Consider the following 16,276-nt stretch of genomic DNA (forward strand, 5'->3'; position numbering starts at 1 on the left):
AAGAGATAATTGGTTTTATCTTTTCACTTTCCTTTATACTGTTACCAGATTTAATGTATCCATCTGACTTCATATAGATTAATCTGTCACTTTAAAGATTAATCTGTTTTGTGTCTCAATTATATGATTTTTTTAAATGCCTTTTTTATCCAAAATAATTTTAACTTTTTTGGTTGAAAATATGTGTCCCAAATCCATTAAAAAACATCCCCTAAAAATGGTCATTTAATTATTTTTTCATAGGTATTTTTGTAATGGAAATTATTTTAGCACCTGCACTGTCTTTATAACAGGGCAAATACAGAATTGCACCCTCTGTGGGATAAAATTCAAGCATTATGTACACTGGGCATTTCTTATCCCTGGTTTTGCTGCCCTAGTGAGTTCTTGTAGTCTGACCTCCTAAAAGAAGGTCAATGTGTTAATGAGCCAACACATACACTGGGAACATTCTAAATGTTATGTCTTCTGCCTGCCTGCCCTAGTACTCTGCAAATTTGTCTTCAGTTATGCAAGCAAATAATTTATCCTACCTTGTGAATACTCTTATCCACATTGTCCTATGGAAAGGAAGAGGAATGGAGAAAAATTAATGATGAGGAAAAGCGGCGGGAGCAGCATGAGTTACTCACAGTGACTCACAAAAGTGCAGTGTATGTGCAGTGAGAAAAAAAGTTTCATGTTTTTAAGGCATCTAGTTAGCTGTAGAGGATAGATAGACATGCACCCCCCTCTGTCTCCATCCTGCTGGGGCTCAGCACTCATTTGGCAGTCTGTATCAAGGGCCAGATTAGCAGCTGGTACTTCAGACTACAACCAGCCTGCTCAGTGGATGATCCTAGTAGTTAGGATTGCTTCCCCAAAAAAGTGCTGTTAAGTTTCTCTTCTCTATGAGAGGAGTTCTGCTTGAGAATTGGCCTAAATTCTGTCTCCTTTGAAGAGAGGTGAAAATAAATGATGTCTCAGAAATGAGAAATGGCTTCTCTTGGTGCCATTTCTCCCTGTGGTCACCACACACAGGAGGAATGCTCAGGATACCTCCTCTTATTGCAGTGGGAGCTCCTCTGCCACTGCCAGGTGAAACTGCATGAGTGTCTCTATGCAGCAATTCTGCATTAAATCCCTTTATTCACTATGGGCATAAGCAACATGTTTGGAAAAATGTTAGAAAGAGCTTGATTTCCTTATTCCTCAAAGTTATCTCTGTGGCTTTATCTTAATCAAACATGAAAACCTGTTGCAGTGATACCTTCTGCAGTTAAAGCAGGAAGAGATGTATAGGCCAAGCAGCATAAATCCTTTATCTGCCAGATATTACTTGGAGTTTGATGGGAATTCAGAAATTCTCTGTGTGCACTTCTTCTGTGAGTAAAGGGGCTCTTCTCAGCTGAGCCCTGTGGATGTAGCTGAGGAGGGCTTTGATGTTTGTGCTCCATTCCCTGCCAGCAGCTGAAGGCTAGCACCAAGGGACTCAAAGGCACTGCATGCTGGCATCAGCATGTGCATGACCAGGGTAGCTCTGCAGCAACTCTTGTTTCCATCCCTGCTGTTCATACACTGATTCTTGTAGTTCTCTAGTTCTTCCCATGTTTCTTGGTTGATCAAACTTGCTGATACCACGCACACATGCATCTTACCACAACGGGGTAGCCCTGTGAGGATACCCCCTGTTTTCTGGAGATGAAGATAAGTTTGCCTTGGAGAAGGCAGGAGGATTGTATGGCTTTGAAGATTTCTGCTGTTAGGGAACTGAATCCTCTCGACAGCTGATCAATTTTACCCAGAAGCAGAAACAGTTTTGAGAAACAGCTGTATTTCTCTGACAGTCTGGCTAATCTGTGCTTGGTTTTTTATTACTCTGATCGGAGCATTTATAAAAATAGAGATTTGGGGTTGGTAGTTTAATTTTTTTTTTATTTTTCATTATTCAAATACCCGAAAATCCATATGAAAAATACGTTTGTATGCGTGCCCAGATGTAGAGCCCCTGTTAGTGAGGCCAGCTGGGATTAAAGTCTCATTTGTATAATTTATAAAGGCTTTGGAATTTTTCCTACAGTTTTCAGCCATAAGCTGGAATTTAGCTTTTGTCAGACTGCTAGACAGCTTGCACAATAAAGCTTCTAACTAAAAATATTTTCTGTGCAACCCAGAAAGCCTCACCATTTAAAATACAGTGACAGTGGAGTTGGTTTGAAAAAACAAATTATTAGAAAAGAAAAAACCCCAACAGTCATACCCTGTGTGTTTTAAAGGCTTAATCAGTGAACTCCATGCATAAGTAGCACAACAGATAGAAAAGCAGAAATGGAGTGGTAACTTAGGAGGCACCTACAGGATGCTCATGTGCACATAGCAGCAGGGGACCCTTTTACAGCATCAGATACTCTCTGATGTGCTGCCCTTGGTCCATTTGGGAAGAACTGCTGAGGTGCAGCAAATGACTGAGCCCACCTCCTGGGGCTGGCCAGCTATTCTACTTCTAGCCCATTTTTCACTGTAATTCAAGGAAATCCCTGTGCTGGAACTGCTGGATAAACACCTGAACCTTGTCTGGGTAGTTTGCTCTCTGGGGAATGCAACATCACTCCATCTAATTCTTCCTCCTACCCCAACGGGTGGGTGGGTGGTGAGGAAATGCTTTCCTAACACCTCCCAACTAGGGACCTGCATGGGAGGATTTGGAGGTGTCATGCTCCTGCTGGATAACACAACAGTGCCTTCAGTGTGTTCCTTAAGCTATTCTGTAGCTTGTGGAGCTGCAAAGCAACAAGTATGTTATCTCACAAAGGGGTGACAGAATCACTGTGTGCACAGCTCCTGGAAAAAAGCAGTGCACCTATTCCAGCAGATGTTGGGCTTGTTGGGTGAGGTGACAGTACAAAGGATAAAAAAAAACAACTAAATTGCATCTCTTCACTCCCCAGCAAAGTATTTTTAAATTACTTTTCACTTTTTTTTCCTTCTTTCTTTCCTAAATAATCTTGCAATGAGACCAGCTTTCTCTTTGATTTTGCATGGTGGTGAATCTTCTCATCTTTGCTGGCATTTCACAGCTGTTTGTTCACAGCTTTCTCCAAATATAAGAACAGAAACAGACCTTCAAGCAGAGGATTGTTGTCTTTTTGGTGTTCTTGAGCTCTATATGAAAAGCGCTACGTATTTTTCTAATCAGGATTACAGAATTAATTTGCATGGTTTATCCTCTGGTATTTTTTTCTGATGGAGCAGAGTTTGTATCTCTTTTGTGAAATTTTTTATGCTTCATCGACCTTACTTCCGTTGTTCTTCAGCTGTTTTTCGAGAATCTGTGGATTAAAAATGAAGTTTACTGAATGAAAAGCCTTCACTTAGGTAATTTGAGTAACTAATCAAAGTGCTTTTATGCTCTGTAGCTTCATTTGGTATCTGCTGTGGTTATGGAAAAACATTTCTCATGTGGATGAATGGTTTATTTATTTATAGCCATTTATATTCAGTTGTATTTTGACTATAAATAACTGTTATTTCAGTAATGTGAATGTAAAGTTCAATGAGCAAATGTTCCTGAGGGTGTTTTGATGTTGCTCTCTGCATTCAGAAGTTTATTTACATGAGGTTTCCGTATGAATTTTCCTTCACTTCAGTGGGTAGGTGCAAAGGATAAATGTGTAGTGATAGCACAGCAGAAAATGAATGTCTTTCCAATTGAGAATTTATGAGTATCTGTTGCTGGTGTTATTTCTTAAGAAAAGTAGCAGGATGCATTCATTTTGAGGTACTGTCAGTGTGGATTTTTGGGTTTTTTTTGTGTGTCTTCTTTCAGGAATCTGAAACAAAAATTAGGCTGATGCATTGTAGCAAGTAGAAACAAATGTGACAGGAACAGCCAATATATGTGTGTCAGTGTAGCTGTAATAACTTGTTTTGATTCATGTTTATTTAGTTTTGCTTTAGCATGTTGTATGCCTGGGAGTGTCATAAATTTACTAATGATCCAGTATTGATTAATTCTTACGATTTTCCTAGAAAAGTATGTGGTACCAGATGGCCAGGATATAAAATTCCTTTCCTTTTAAAAATACTGCAATATTGAAAATGTATTTTATTGCAAATTAAGATGGGGGAAAAAAAAAAGAAAACAAAAATTTTGCATGAAATAAAATTTCTGAATGAAATTACTCAAGGGGGAAGATTTTCCAGAGGTAGTATATTTTATTTTTATGATTTTTTGTATCATGAAATAAATCCATGGATCATGCAAAATGTCAGAAATCTATCCTGGAAAAAGCACTTTGAAACAAATACGTGGAATGTTTCATTTGTGCAGTATCTGGGTGCTCCAGCTTTTGCAAAGTGATTTAGACTTATTTCCATTCAGTTTCATATATCCAGTGGTTACTTAATTTTCATCTGATTTGACAGGTATATTAATGGGCTGTGTAAAGATCCATGTTTTAATGAAAGGCTTAAGAGGGAAATACTTGGCAGTGTGGTGAGGAAGAAATTTCCAGGCATTGAATGAAACATGTAGAAGAGCTGAGAAAAGAAGGGGGCAAGTTCTCTCTTTCCATTTACACATGTGGTGATGAGGACTACAAGCCTGTTTTGGCCACTATGATCTACAGTGGCTGCAGTAACATCTGGGGATTATTACACACCAACCCAGAATTGAAAGAAAGAGTCAAATGAAGAGAACTGCACTTTTTGTGCAGGTGGTGTTGGTAGTGTTACAGAAATGACAGAAGGACAGGATTCATGGTTATTTCATTCAGAGTTATTTGCTGATCAGTAACAAGGTGTAACAGCCAAATGCCAGAGAGACGCTTTAAACTTCATTTATGAAAGTGTCATCCCTGTAATTATCAGTTTAAAGAAAAGGTGGATTGAAAATAGCCTTCACTTGGTTTGACCAGCCGTTTCTTTCTAAAGAGTTGGCAGCTCCTATGGTGCAAGTCTCAGCAAGGCTTTGAGGGGTGTGTGTGCACTCACAGCATTGTGTAGCCCAGATGCAGGATCAGTGTTGCATATCTGGTGCTCTCAGTGCAGGATGTCATCCACTGGGACTCTGCTGTGCAGAGTCACATCCCCACAGATATATTTGGCTTTCATGAAAGAGTGCAGGTATGGCCTCAGATTATGTGTTCTGGGTCTGTGTTGAAAGAACCATACAGACACTTGGGTGTTTTCATACTCATCCCAGAGAAAGAAACAGTGGGAATGATTAAATGACTAGAAAACACAATCTGGGATACAATAGGATTTGTTAGCCCCTTTGTTTTTGTTTTTGTTTTTTTGTTTTTTTATTTTTTTCTTTAAGGAAAAAGGAAAAGAGCAAACATCTCAAATTGTCTCATTAAATAGAAACAAGGAAGGTTCAGCTTAAAGTTATAGAAGTATAACTCATAATGTTTGGGGCAAGGGGAACACCAATGTGATCCCATTTCTTTTATGACCTAGAGCTCTGCCACAGTTGCTTGAAAGCAGCAGTAACTTGTACTGCAAGCTCTCCACCAGCTCCCCGGCAATGCAGCCTTTTGAACTTTACAGTTCATAAGTAGGATCTGAATAAATAAATATCAGTTAACTGAGGCTCACTTTACAAGGCAAAAATGGGGAAAGAACATTCACTAATGACTGTAAGACATGGCAAACATCCTTATAAGCATGTTGTTATGGCAAAATTTTATTAGCTCATGCTGAGATAATGTCAAGAGCTGTATTGGATGTGGCCTCGTATCTTTTACTGCTGGTAAATGCCTGAAGAGAGGTCCTGCCCCTTCTTAGGTCACTGCTTTAACTGCTGTTAACTCTCCACAATCATGTTGTCACCCCTGGAGTTTATAGTCAGCTAAATTACAGTCCAGCACTGGGTTTGAAAACCCTCTTCTTTTTAAACATTGACTTTAATAACTGCTGCAAGATCTGTATTTCACTTGGGTTACCCTAAAACAAAACACGCTTTCTGTGAGCAGCAGGTCATGTTAATATGCCAAATAAACATTTATTTGTGAGCCAGGGTATCCTGGCCTACAGCTGCACAGGGAAAATGCAGGGCAAAATAGCTCAGTTATATGCTGACAGGTTCTATTCTTGTGTCTGTTTTCCTACGAGAGGAAAGACTAGCACAAAGATTACAAATATCAATCAATCTTTCTCTTTTTTTATTTTATTTAATAAAACATGGGCTAAGTCCATGATTTTCTTAGAAGAGGGACACTGAATCTTCTCCATTCTAGTTTTCAAAAAGACTGTTAGAGGCACATGCTTGACTCTTGATTTTTACGTACTGATTACTGTCCAATAATTAAATGGTGTGTTTAAGGATCAGCATGGTTTATTTTAACATAGATTAGATTAGATTAGATCAGATCAGTCTACCACTGGGCATATGAGTTTACCACTTATGGTACAGAGAAATGTCTATCAATGGAGAAAGGGTTTTAGTGGATTTTGCATACCACATATTTAAGATATTTGTCCCTTTTTAGTGAGTTTTGTAGTGTTACCCAGTGGAGGGAAATGTGATTCTACATGAACTTTAGCTCATTTTGAAACCAGCACATCACTTGCTGGGTTTCCTCAGCTATTCTATAATGCCTGTATTTTCACTAAAGCTTTTTCCCAGTTTTGCATGCTGATTTTACACAGCTTATCTGCAGCATTTCATGTCAGAGTGTGTATGGGACATCCAGAGAATTAGAATTTAGATGTTAAAGTGTAGAAAGGCAAAGCATCCCTATATGGCAAGTAGCTGCAGACTCTGATTGTCAGAGAGCTTTGAGTGGGCCAGAAGCATGCCTTCATTCAGGTGAAGTATAGCCAAATATTTGGAATATAAGTCCATCCATATGTGTCTTGAGACTTTGTTGTAAAGTCAAGCACAGATTCCTGAACTGGCCAGTGCTGAGAGTGCTGAAGGCAGAGTCTCTGCTTACATGAAGCTTTCCTGTCATCTCTTCCATGTAATTTCCAATGGCCAGACAGAGTACAAGGCTAGGTGAGCCTTTTATTTGAGCTAGTATGACTCATTGTCTTATTTTTATGAACCAGCAATCACTTACTGTGGCCTGCTTCATAACACAGCAAGTGATGCCTGCATTTTGGCACGTGCTGCTGTGAGCAATCCTTGTCATATCCCTTTGTAAAGGCACTGAGACTTGGTTCAAAGGGCCAGGATGAAAAAGGTTTTAATACTTCCCTCAATAACCAGCATTAGGTGAACTTGTTACAAGTTTTTGTCTTTCTTGCATTCATGAAGTATATGTATGCTTTCTGTGTAAAAACTACTCTGTTTCCCTATCCAACTTCTTGACTGCTGATTTCAAAGGTAAAGGAGACAGTAACTAAATTTGAGGGTTGCACATACTGCTGTCTTTTTTAAACAAAGAAATCTTTGTTTCCTCTCTCCTAACCTTAATTTCTTGTATGTTGTTCCATGTTGAAGTTTAAAAGCCCAAACTGGAGCAGCAAACTTCTCAGTTAATGGTTAGGAGAATGTGGGTTTTTAGGAAATGCTCTGTGTGGTACTGTCCTCTTGAGCTCTCAGAATAATTAACCTACTGTAGCCTGCAGTGCAGTTACTGGGCCAAGTTCATGCCTGCTGCACAGGAAAGTCATTATTCCACTGTGAGAGACATGGACAGTTGTTTTGTTCTACTTGTAAGAAAGACAGATGATGTTTTCAGTGGGGTAGGCAGTTTTCATTCTGATGCTTTGACTCAATAGTGTTTCCCCTCTGCTGTTACATGGATTTTGCTGACTGCAGAGCAATGAATCCATCGTTCCCTGCTGTGGCCTTTCCTGTGACACACCTGCATGGCTCAGTGCACTGTGCTGTGACCTGCCACAGTGTAATCTGTGTGCAGCCCTCTGCTCTGGATAATTGGAGGAAGAAATTTTATGGAACAGCACTTCTTGAGAGATAGGTGACCTGCAGAATGCCATCAAGAAGAAAATAAATTGGATTTCAACTTAAGGCTTGGGAAGGAAGTGTTACAAAGAAATAACAATGGGGCAAATGAGTAAGAGCTGTTTTTCCTCTGTGAATAACTGCCTTTCATAAGCAGGGGATAGATGCAAAACAATCAAGGAAGTGTCCTCTTGAAATAACAGGAGCTTGGCCAAAGCTCCTGTTCAGGCTTCAGGGTGCTGAACATTCTCAATATATATGGTTTTTAAAGTCTGACTTTTAGAAAACTGAGCATTGGTAGGATATTCATGTGTGTAGAGATTTTGAGTTATAATGGTTCATCCTGAGGAGAACGAAGGTGAACCTGGAAGTAGGTTTGATTTCATTGAAAGTGAAAAGAACTGAAAACCTTTAATTCAACAATTTATAATAAGCAGTACATTAGAAGCTTTAAAGCACCAGCCCAAAGGAAAAAGCAAATATTGCTATTGGCAGAGAAACAATAGTTCAGAATGTTGAGTTTGAAGCAATTTTACTCTAAAATTAGTAAATAAGAAGTGACAGGTTGAATCTTAATTGTTTCTTTGGGCACCAGGTTGAGGTTACTTTGGGCAAATGGAAACAAAGAGAAATGGAAACAAAGGCCTTGAGCTTCATATTGCATGTGAATCAGAATGGAGAGAGTGCCTGTGGGAGATGGGGGGCCTGTCACAGCTTAGTTTGTATTAGCTGTAGTTTCCCAACCACTGATGCATGACATGGCACTAATGCAGCCAGAGGGAGATGGATGTGCAGCTCCCCAGGAGGGGCCAAGGCTTCAAGGATGTCAGTCCCACAGCAGCAGTCACCCATCTGTGGGGGAGCATCAGGGTAAAAGGCAGGAATGTTTGACTGCAGCATGTCTGGCTCCAGCCCAGCACCTGACTGAGCAGGTCTGCTCTGGGGGAGTCGTGTCCATGGTGTCCCAGCTCTGGCAGAGCTCAATAAAGCTCAACAGTCATCTCCTGGCTCCCGCCCCCTCCATCACTTTGCTCCTGGCTGTGCCTCCAGGCAGTTCAGTAAGTCCAGGGAACGCTTTCCAAGAGTGAAAACTAAACATTGATGCAGGTTTTCTGCTGACAATTTGCATTTCTAATATTTCTTTAGTTATATGGTTGTGTTGTGCTTTGGAGCGTCCCCAAAGAGAGCAGCTCTGACCTGTGCATTCAGAGATGCATTTGATTGGCCTTTTAAATTCTCTTAATTTTAAAAAATTGTCACGTCCCCAAAAGTAAAAAGGTCCAAGAATGGTAAAGCAGCTCCATTGCTAAGTGAAACTAATCACTTGCTGAATGCAGATCTTAAGTGCCTGAGGCTGGATGTTGTAGTAGGTCACAGACACAGCAGGAGAAGCACAGGATGGCATTTGAGGGACTTGAAGAGTTTACTGCCCTGAGTATCAGCACAAAACTATGGAAGATTTCTTAACAAAGCTATGAAAAGCTAAAAAATGAGGCTTCATTATCCAGTGAAAATCAGTAGCAAGGAAAATCCAAGTGATTATGTGTTCACCCTGACAAATGATGTAAGCGTTTGAAAAATTTCAGAAAGCACCTCTGTGGGGAGAAAATTCTCACAAAGTTCATGGGACACTTAAAAAATGGAAAAATGCTTTTATAAAACATTTCTTCATAGTGCAGCTTGTATAATGAATAGAGATTGAGGTCATACATATTAAATTGGTAGTACCTTTTAGACAAATGTTCTTGCAGAAGCTTCATATTGCCTTTAGACCAAGTAAAACCTCTCAACTTTTTAGAAGAACAAAGAATTGAAGTGGTAAATCACTAAAGAATCTTCTATGTTTTGAGTACTGTGTGAGTGATGTCTTTCATGTGATTGTCTTCTGGTCATCAGTAATAATGAGGGAGTTGGTTCATGTCCCCACTTCCCAACATAGCTGGTGTACTTTTTTTCCTGGAGGAAATGCTAGAACTTTACTATTTGGGTGCTTCAGGTAAGAAGCATACTGAAAACAAATTGCAAAGATTTTAATGGGCATGTCCCTTCTTATGGTGCTGCTTGATTAAGACAAACACATTGTAGTACTGAAAAAGGGATAGGGGCTTTCTAATACTTGTTCAAGTTTTAATGCTAAATCAAAAGCATCATCCTGGCTTTCACATTTTCTAGTAAGACGGAATTTTAAAATCACGGTATTGTCCTCTGCCAAAATCATATCAAAATGCAACTCAAATCCATGGCAATGTTATATAACATAAATAATGTCCTTAGTGTTCAGAGCTATTTATCAATAAAGACATAACAATCTTTGCTGCACAGAAAAAAACATGAAACAGCTTCAACCAGTCCTGCTTCTTTAAAATGCAGACAAATATATCCTTTAAATGTGAACTTCTATTTCACAGAGAGAACTTGAATGCTTTCTGTTAAAGCTAATAAGGGAAGTGTTTCATTCCAACAACTTAATGGTAGTGCTGTCATAGTCTTTCATTATCCTGGACTCATGGACTGCTTTTGCAGAAAACAGCTTTAAAATATAGGTCAGCATTAAAGGATTTTGAAATGAGGTGAAAATGCTCTTATTTCTCTTCTGAATTAGTCCTTTATTTTAGTATCTATAAGAGAAGTTCTCTCTTTTCCAAATCCTTTCTCCGTAGGAGGAATCAGCAGGGACATTGTGACTTATTGGAAAGCTAAGAGGCTGAAAAGCTTTAGAGGAGGCATTGTAATCTGTTACAAAACATGTTTAGGACCTAGGCATAGATTTGGAGTGTTGGTAGCTCTCCAGCTCATAGGAGGGAAGCATGAGATGATTAGATTACTCACAAAGTGTTAATCCTGCAGACACAAGGAAACCTAAAATAAAGAAGAAAAAAAAAAGAAAGAAAAAAAAAAAGAAAAAAATCCTTGTGTTTACATCAGATTAACTAGTACAAAGAGGCAAGCATCTACTTTCACAGTTGCTTTGAGATGTATAATCTTTATCCTTTTGACTCTTCCAAAGTCCACATATGGAAAATGTTATCATTACTAAAAAAAATACCTGTTCTAGTTGCAAAGCATTCTCACCTCATCAAGAAACCAGTGCTGTTAGCGTTCTGCTTTTATGTAGAAAGTATTGATCAAACCCAGAAAAACATGGTGACACAGGGAAAAAGATGAGGAAGCAAGCTTGCAATGAATCACATCTTTTTTTTTTCCCCAAGCTGCCAGGTCAGCATTCATAACAGACTATCTTAACTCACACAGAACATTCAAAGGTAGGTGACTTTTTTTTTTAATTTTGTCACTCTGTCTGAATACTAAGAACTGGACATACTTGGCTTCCAAGATGGCAAGTTTAGCATTTTCAGCTAGTGCAGCTGAGGTTACTTGGTAAACATGCTGAAGGAATTAGTAATGATCTTCAAAGCCCTAAGACTATTTGAAGACTCCCAGTGCTGTGAGTCCCCTAGTGGAGAAGGTGCTACAATATTTTTTTTTTGACAGCTGGGAGAACACTGTATTTACTGGGCAGAAAAGCATTATTTCTGGTCAGTACCTCCTGCTAAGCCAGTTCCAACCCAGTCATGCAGTTTTATCCTTCATAATGATTGTGACTCTGCTATTGACTGAAATGTTACCCTGTCAGACTCTGTAGAAACTCAGTGGACAAAGGCGAAGGAAATTCAGCAAACAGAAGACATAGTATTCTGATGCAATTTACATGACAGCAAGTGTTTCCTGCCCATAAATAAGGCAGGTTCTCAAAATGCTGAAGAATTGCAGGTTTGAGAGAGAAATCTTCCTCTCTCCAGATTCCTCACTGTGCCAGCATCAAAGGTCTAGTCAGAAGATCAGGTCTTGGCCCAGCATCACAGCAGACAGATCTCTTAGTAGCAACATTATTGGAATTCAGAAACCCTGTACTTCACAGAGAGACCAAGGCATCCCTCCCACTGTCTGTGTTCTGGACACTTGTGTTTCATCAGAGTCATCTGTGCACCACATGTAAGAATGTTAAAAAAAAAAAAAAATTCCCTTGTCACATGTTAGTGGTATTTGTAGAATGGTGAATATCAAAACTAATCAGCCTCCTGGGAACCATAGTTAGGCTTAGGATATTACTGTGTAAATAGATATTAAAGGGCTAATATTCTTACATTATCTGTAAACATCTGTCCTGCATACACTTGCTGAGACAGAATGCAGAAAAAAATAAACTTCTGTTTCCATTATAAGCTTTTTGTTCAGTTGTCTTCTGTAGAGCAGCTAATGTAATTTCAATGGTTCACAGTTTGAATACAATAGGCTTAATTGATTTTTGTTTTGAATTTCCCACTGCTGCAGTTTGCTACTATGCACTTTCTGCTGATGACAGACAAGTGTACTATATAATGATGTTCTGCTTTTCATGAGGTGGATGTTCCTTTCTATCAGTATATTGAAACTTTAAAAGTCTGGTTTCAGACTGAAAACACATAGTTGAACGCCCAGGCTCAGCATGTTTGTTTGTTTGTTTCTGAGTATCTCCTGAGGTTCAGTGCTGAGTAAGAACTACATTTCTAGTCTGTCAGTAGGTGACAAAACAAAAATTGTGCATTGTCACTTGCCTTGCAGTTTACAAAGAAAAGTCCAGAGTCCCTGAAGGAAAATTTAAAGGTGACAGTGATACTGTCAATTTTGTTTTTCACACAAATTTAAACCAGCCCTGGTCCATTTAAAAAATGGAGTTAAAACATCTAAATATGTTGAAGTCTGGAAATGCTGAGAGTCCAGCCCTCCTTGTGGTGACATCATTTCTTTAGGGATTCATATATTGACACTGGGCACTGACATTAGCCTTTTGTTCTCCTAGACCTGCTCTTAAGTATAAATCAGCTTTAATTTATAGAATCCTAGGATCCCCTCCCTGTGACATCCTCAGTAGGAAACATCCAGGTCTGTGGTGGGTTACCCTGTGATCACCTGAGGTTGTTTTGCCTGGGAATATGGCACAGGTTCTCTCCATGCACTGCTGAAGGAACAGGTGAAGCAAGTTGTCACATGCCACACTGGAAAGAATACAGAGCTTGCCAGTATCTCATGGCTATATAAAATATCTGAGCTCTGGGGACAAGTCTGTTAAGATGAATTACTGTTGTCAGGGATGATTCCTGTGGAAATTGAGAAGGCAATTTGTGGCTCATTCTGCTTTGAGGTCCTCTGTTAGGCTTTCTCTACTCTATTGTGTTCCCCAGATAAAAGCAGTAAAGTGCTTTTATGTAAACAGAGGGGTTTTCTGGCATATTAATGGGCTTGAGTTCTTACATTATCTGTAAATCTCTGTAAATAAAGGCTGTTCCAAGGCTTGCTTGTATTTTCAAGAGGTTGAAGGGTGTGCATTATAATGTAAAAGGGGAGACCACCTTGTCTGATAATACCAAAACCAAACAAACCCTTGTGTAATATGAAGAAGATATTTACTTATGGCTTAACCTTTTGAGTTTGTTCTTGCTTAGTGTACCAGACACTTGCAAAGTACAAACAATAAAGAAGTATTCAAAAATTAATAGGTTTGTGATCTGAGGCCTACATGATTTTTTCCCCACATTTATTTGTTGTAGAATAATTCCAAATATGTAGTTTATTTTTCTGCTTTAGGCTCCTGAGGATTCAGTCTCTGGATTGGTACTATAATAATGTCAAAAGCCGCTTTAAGTGTTTTGGAAGTGCCAAGGTCCTGAAGAATTTGTACAAGAAGCATAGACTGGAGAGTGGACTTTGTCCTGATGCAATAGGTAAGAACAGCTGTGTTGATTTCTTGTAAGGTTTACTCTTCTCTTATTTCTTATTTCTGTGGTGTTTGAAGCAAAATTTGTATCAGTATCCAATTCAGTATCCAAGATGACCAAAACTGAAGTTTCCTTACTTAGAGTTTTGCATCTTAAGGATCTGAAACTGAACACATTTAATTTTTATATTGATGTTTGTAAATAAGTAAAATAGACTGATAAAGTATTGGCATCAACCTTTTAAGCAAAGACACAATTCACCCCAACTATGCTGTTCTAATGCTGCACCCCATTAGAAGAGTGACTGGAGTCAGAAAATGGGTTTGAAGAAGTGGAGCTTGGTGTCACACTGGTAGCTTCACCAAATTACTTAGAACACAACTAGCTGAATATTTGTCATTTCAGTGGATTTATTGGACCAGATAATTTACTCTTGTAATTCTTTCAAAATTTGGACAGAGTGCTATTTTTCTACAGTCTTTACTTTGTCTTTTTCTGAAAATATATAGGATGGTAAGTAGACTCTAGTCCTGAGTGGAAATTTTAGGTGTTTCTTATAAAAATTGACACAAAAGCTTCTAGAAAGAAGCATCCTATTTACTAAATTGTGATTTATTTGTGTTTTTCCTTTTTGAGTATCAAATTCATATTTTATGAGAAAATTCCTTGACAACTGAGAACAATTACATATGAGGACAAGCAAATCTTGCTTCAGTTAGGGCAGAAGTGGGACAATGGAAGTAAAAACTGTGGCCAGGGATCCTTCCAACCTTTTATATGACGTGTTGCCTTTTTTTAACTGCAGTCTCAGTGAATGAGTGCTTGAATGGAAATGTGAATGATGCAAGGATGAGTTGCAGTGGCATGTGCACTCTCTTGTGAGACCTTCCTAAGGAAAGCCTCTGAGTCTGAATGTCACTGCTAACTTTTTTTCTGTTATCCCTGTGACTGTGAGGTAAAACTTTTGTTCCCTTTGAAGATAAATACTAGTAAAAGTGTCTGGGTTTTGCTTTATTTATACAGCATTGCCCTTTTAAATGTAGAATCTATTTCTACCTCAAATGTCATAGTAAAGTCAAATTCCCTGTACTTAACTTCTGCCATGTAAGTTTTATGCCTAGTTGCTTCTTCATCTTTTTTTACTGTAGTAATAGTTTTTTCTGTTCAAAATGGTTAAGAAGTCTTTGATATAAAAGCAGTCACGTTTTGTAGAGAAGCTGCTGCAGTCATGATTTATCCAACAGCAACAGCTAGGAGGAATTTTCCAGTTATCCCTCACTGTGTGCAATGCCACCATATCTTGAGTGAATATTCTAATCTAATAATGCCTCTGTTGTTAATGGGTACTTCTTATAGTAACACATGATTCTGTCTTCCTTTATAGCAGAAGGAAGTTTGTACGAAGGAAGCTTTGAGAATGAAGGAAGCATTTGTGGCAGTGACTCTACCTTCTACCAACAGACAGAAGGTATGCTGCTAAAATCTCATTTGATTATAAAGCAGTCCTTACACCTTGAATTACTGGAAAAGTAGCTTAGAGTGCTGGTAAGTCTTGTCCACAAATCCAACAATATTTTGGTTGAACCATTCAGCAAGACACTAAAAGTCTTTTGTGTACCATGCTGGGACATCTTGCTTCAGCATTATACCTACTACATGCCTATTGTAGTGTGATTTTCTTAATGTTCAATTTTTGTAACTTCCTTCCCTATGCTCATATATTTTTTCATTCTCTTTCTTAAATTTTGTTGTTCCTGCTTATAGCAACTTCACAAATTTTCTTTCAATTATTTCCTCCAAACTATTTTGCTTCTGTATAAAATAAGCAACATAAAAATACCATATTTTATTGTATATAAGATTTACATTTAAGCAGAAACTTAGAGATTGCAAGAAATTTCTCAGTCTTAAGATTTTTATTTTACTGTGTATATTTATGGATTGAGGAAATCACTTTTTCATGAACAATTTAAGATTTGGATATGTGTCCAGAATATGAGTCTGAATTTTGGAGTTCATTATGCAAAATGTGTGTATGTGAAGAACATAGTGGTTTTATCTTATTCTTCATCTAGGACACAGCATGATGGATACCCTTGCTGTGGCTTTACGTGTTGCAGAGGAAGCAGTGGAAGAAGCTATTTCTAAGGCAGAGACCTACAGTGACAGCCTGGTAACACTTTCAAAAAAATTAAATAGGACAATCATGTTTCTTTTAATTTGGGTAGTGCTACAAACCAAGTAGATATAAACAAAAACATGAAGTAGTGACTATCTCATGATATACTGAAAGAGTTGGGCATGGGTTTTATGAACTGGTATCCAACATGCACATTGCATTTCAGAAGGTGACATGCATTTTAAGTGCCTGTAATTTCTTCCCACAGTACCAGTAGGGCATATTACCCATTTCCCAATCTGTATGTTTTTTGTGGGAGGGCTGTTTTTATGTGGCTTTAGCAAATACAGATACTCCTTTTCATGCAGGACAAGCAGAATGAAGCTTGCTACTTGCAAGAGCACAAGGAAGACCTTATAGAAGAGCTGGCCACAACCATTGTGCAGAAGGTATGGCATGCTTTTTACACAATGGTTTAGGGATCAAACACTGCTAATAGCAAAAAGGATG

At 38.5% G+C, this 16,276-nt stretch overlaps 1 protein-coding gene across 5 annotated transcripts in view; it reads left to right on the forward strand.

The window, feature by feature from the left end:
• The window catches only part of MYRIP (myosin VIIA and Rab interacting protein), a 201,264-nt gene that overhangs the window by 135,565 nt on the left and 49,423 nt on the right, over positions 1-16,276 (forward strand). For all 5 annotated transcript variants that reach the window (XR_013773557.1, XR_013773558.1, XM_079299932.1 and 2 more), the window contains exons 4-7: positions 13,517-13,653; positions 15,032-15,115; positions 15,723-15,820; positions 16,135-16,215. Coding sequence is in view for 3 of the 5 variants with exons in the window: in XM_079299932.1 (XP_079156058.1) it covers positions 13,517-13,653; positions 15,032-15,115; positions 15,723-15,820; positions 16,135-16,215 (400 nt within the window). In the remaining 2 variants the exon portion in view is untranslated. The remainder of the gene's footprint in view (positions 1-13,516; positions 13,654-15,031; positions 15,116-15,722; positions 15,821-16,134; positions 16,216-16,276) is intronic.

Source organism: Erithacus rubecula (assembly GCF_903797595.1).
Source record: "Erithacus rubecula genome assembly, chromosome: 3".
NCBI lineage: Eukaryota > Metazoa > Chordata > Aves > Passeriformes > Muscicapidae > Erithacus > Erithacus rubecula.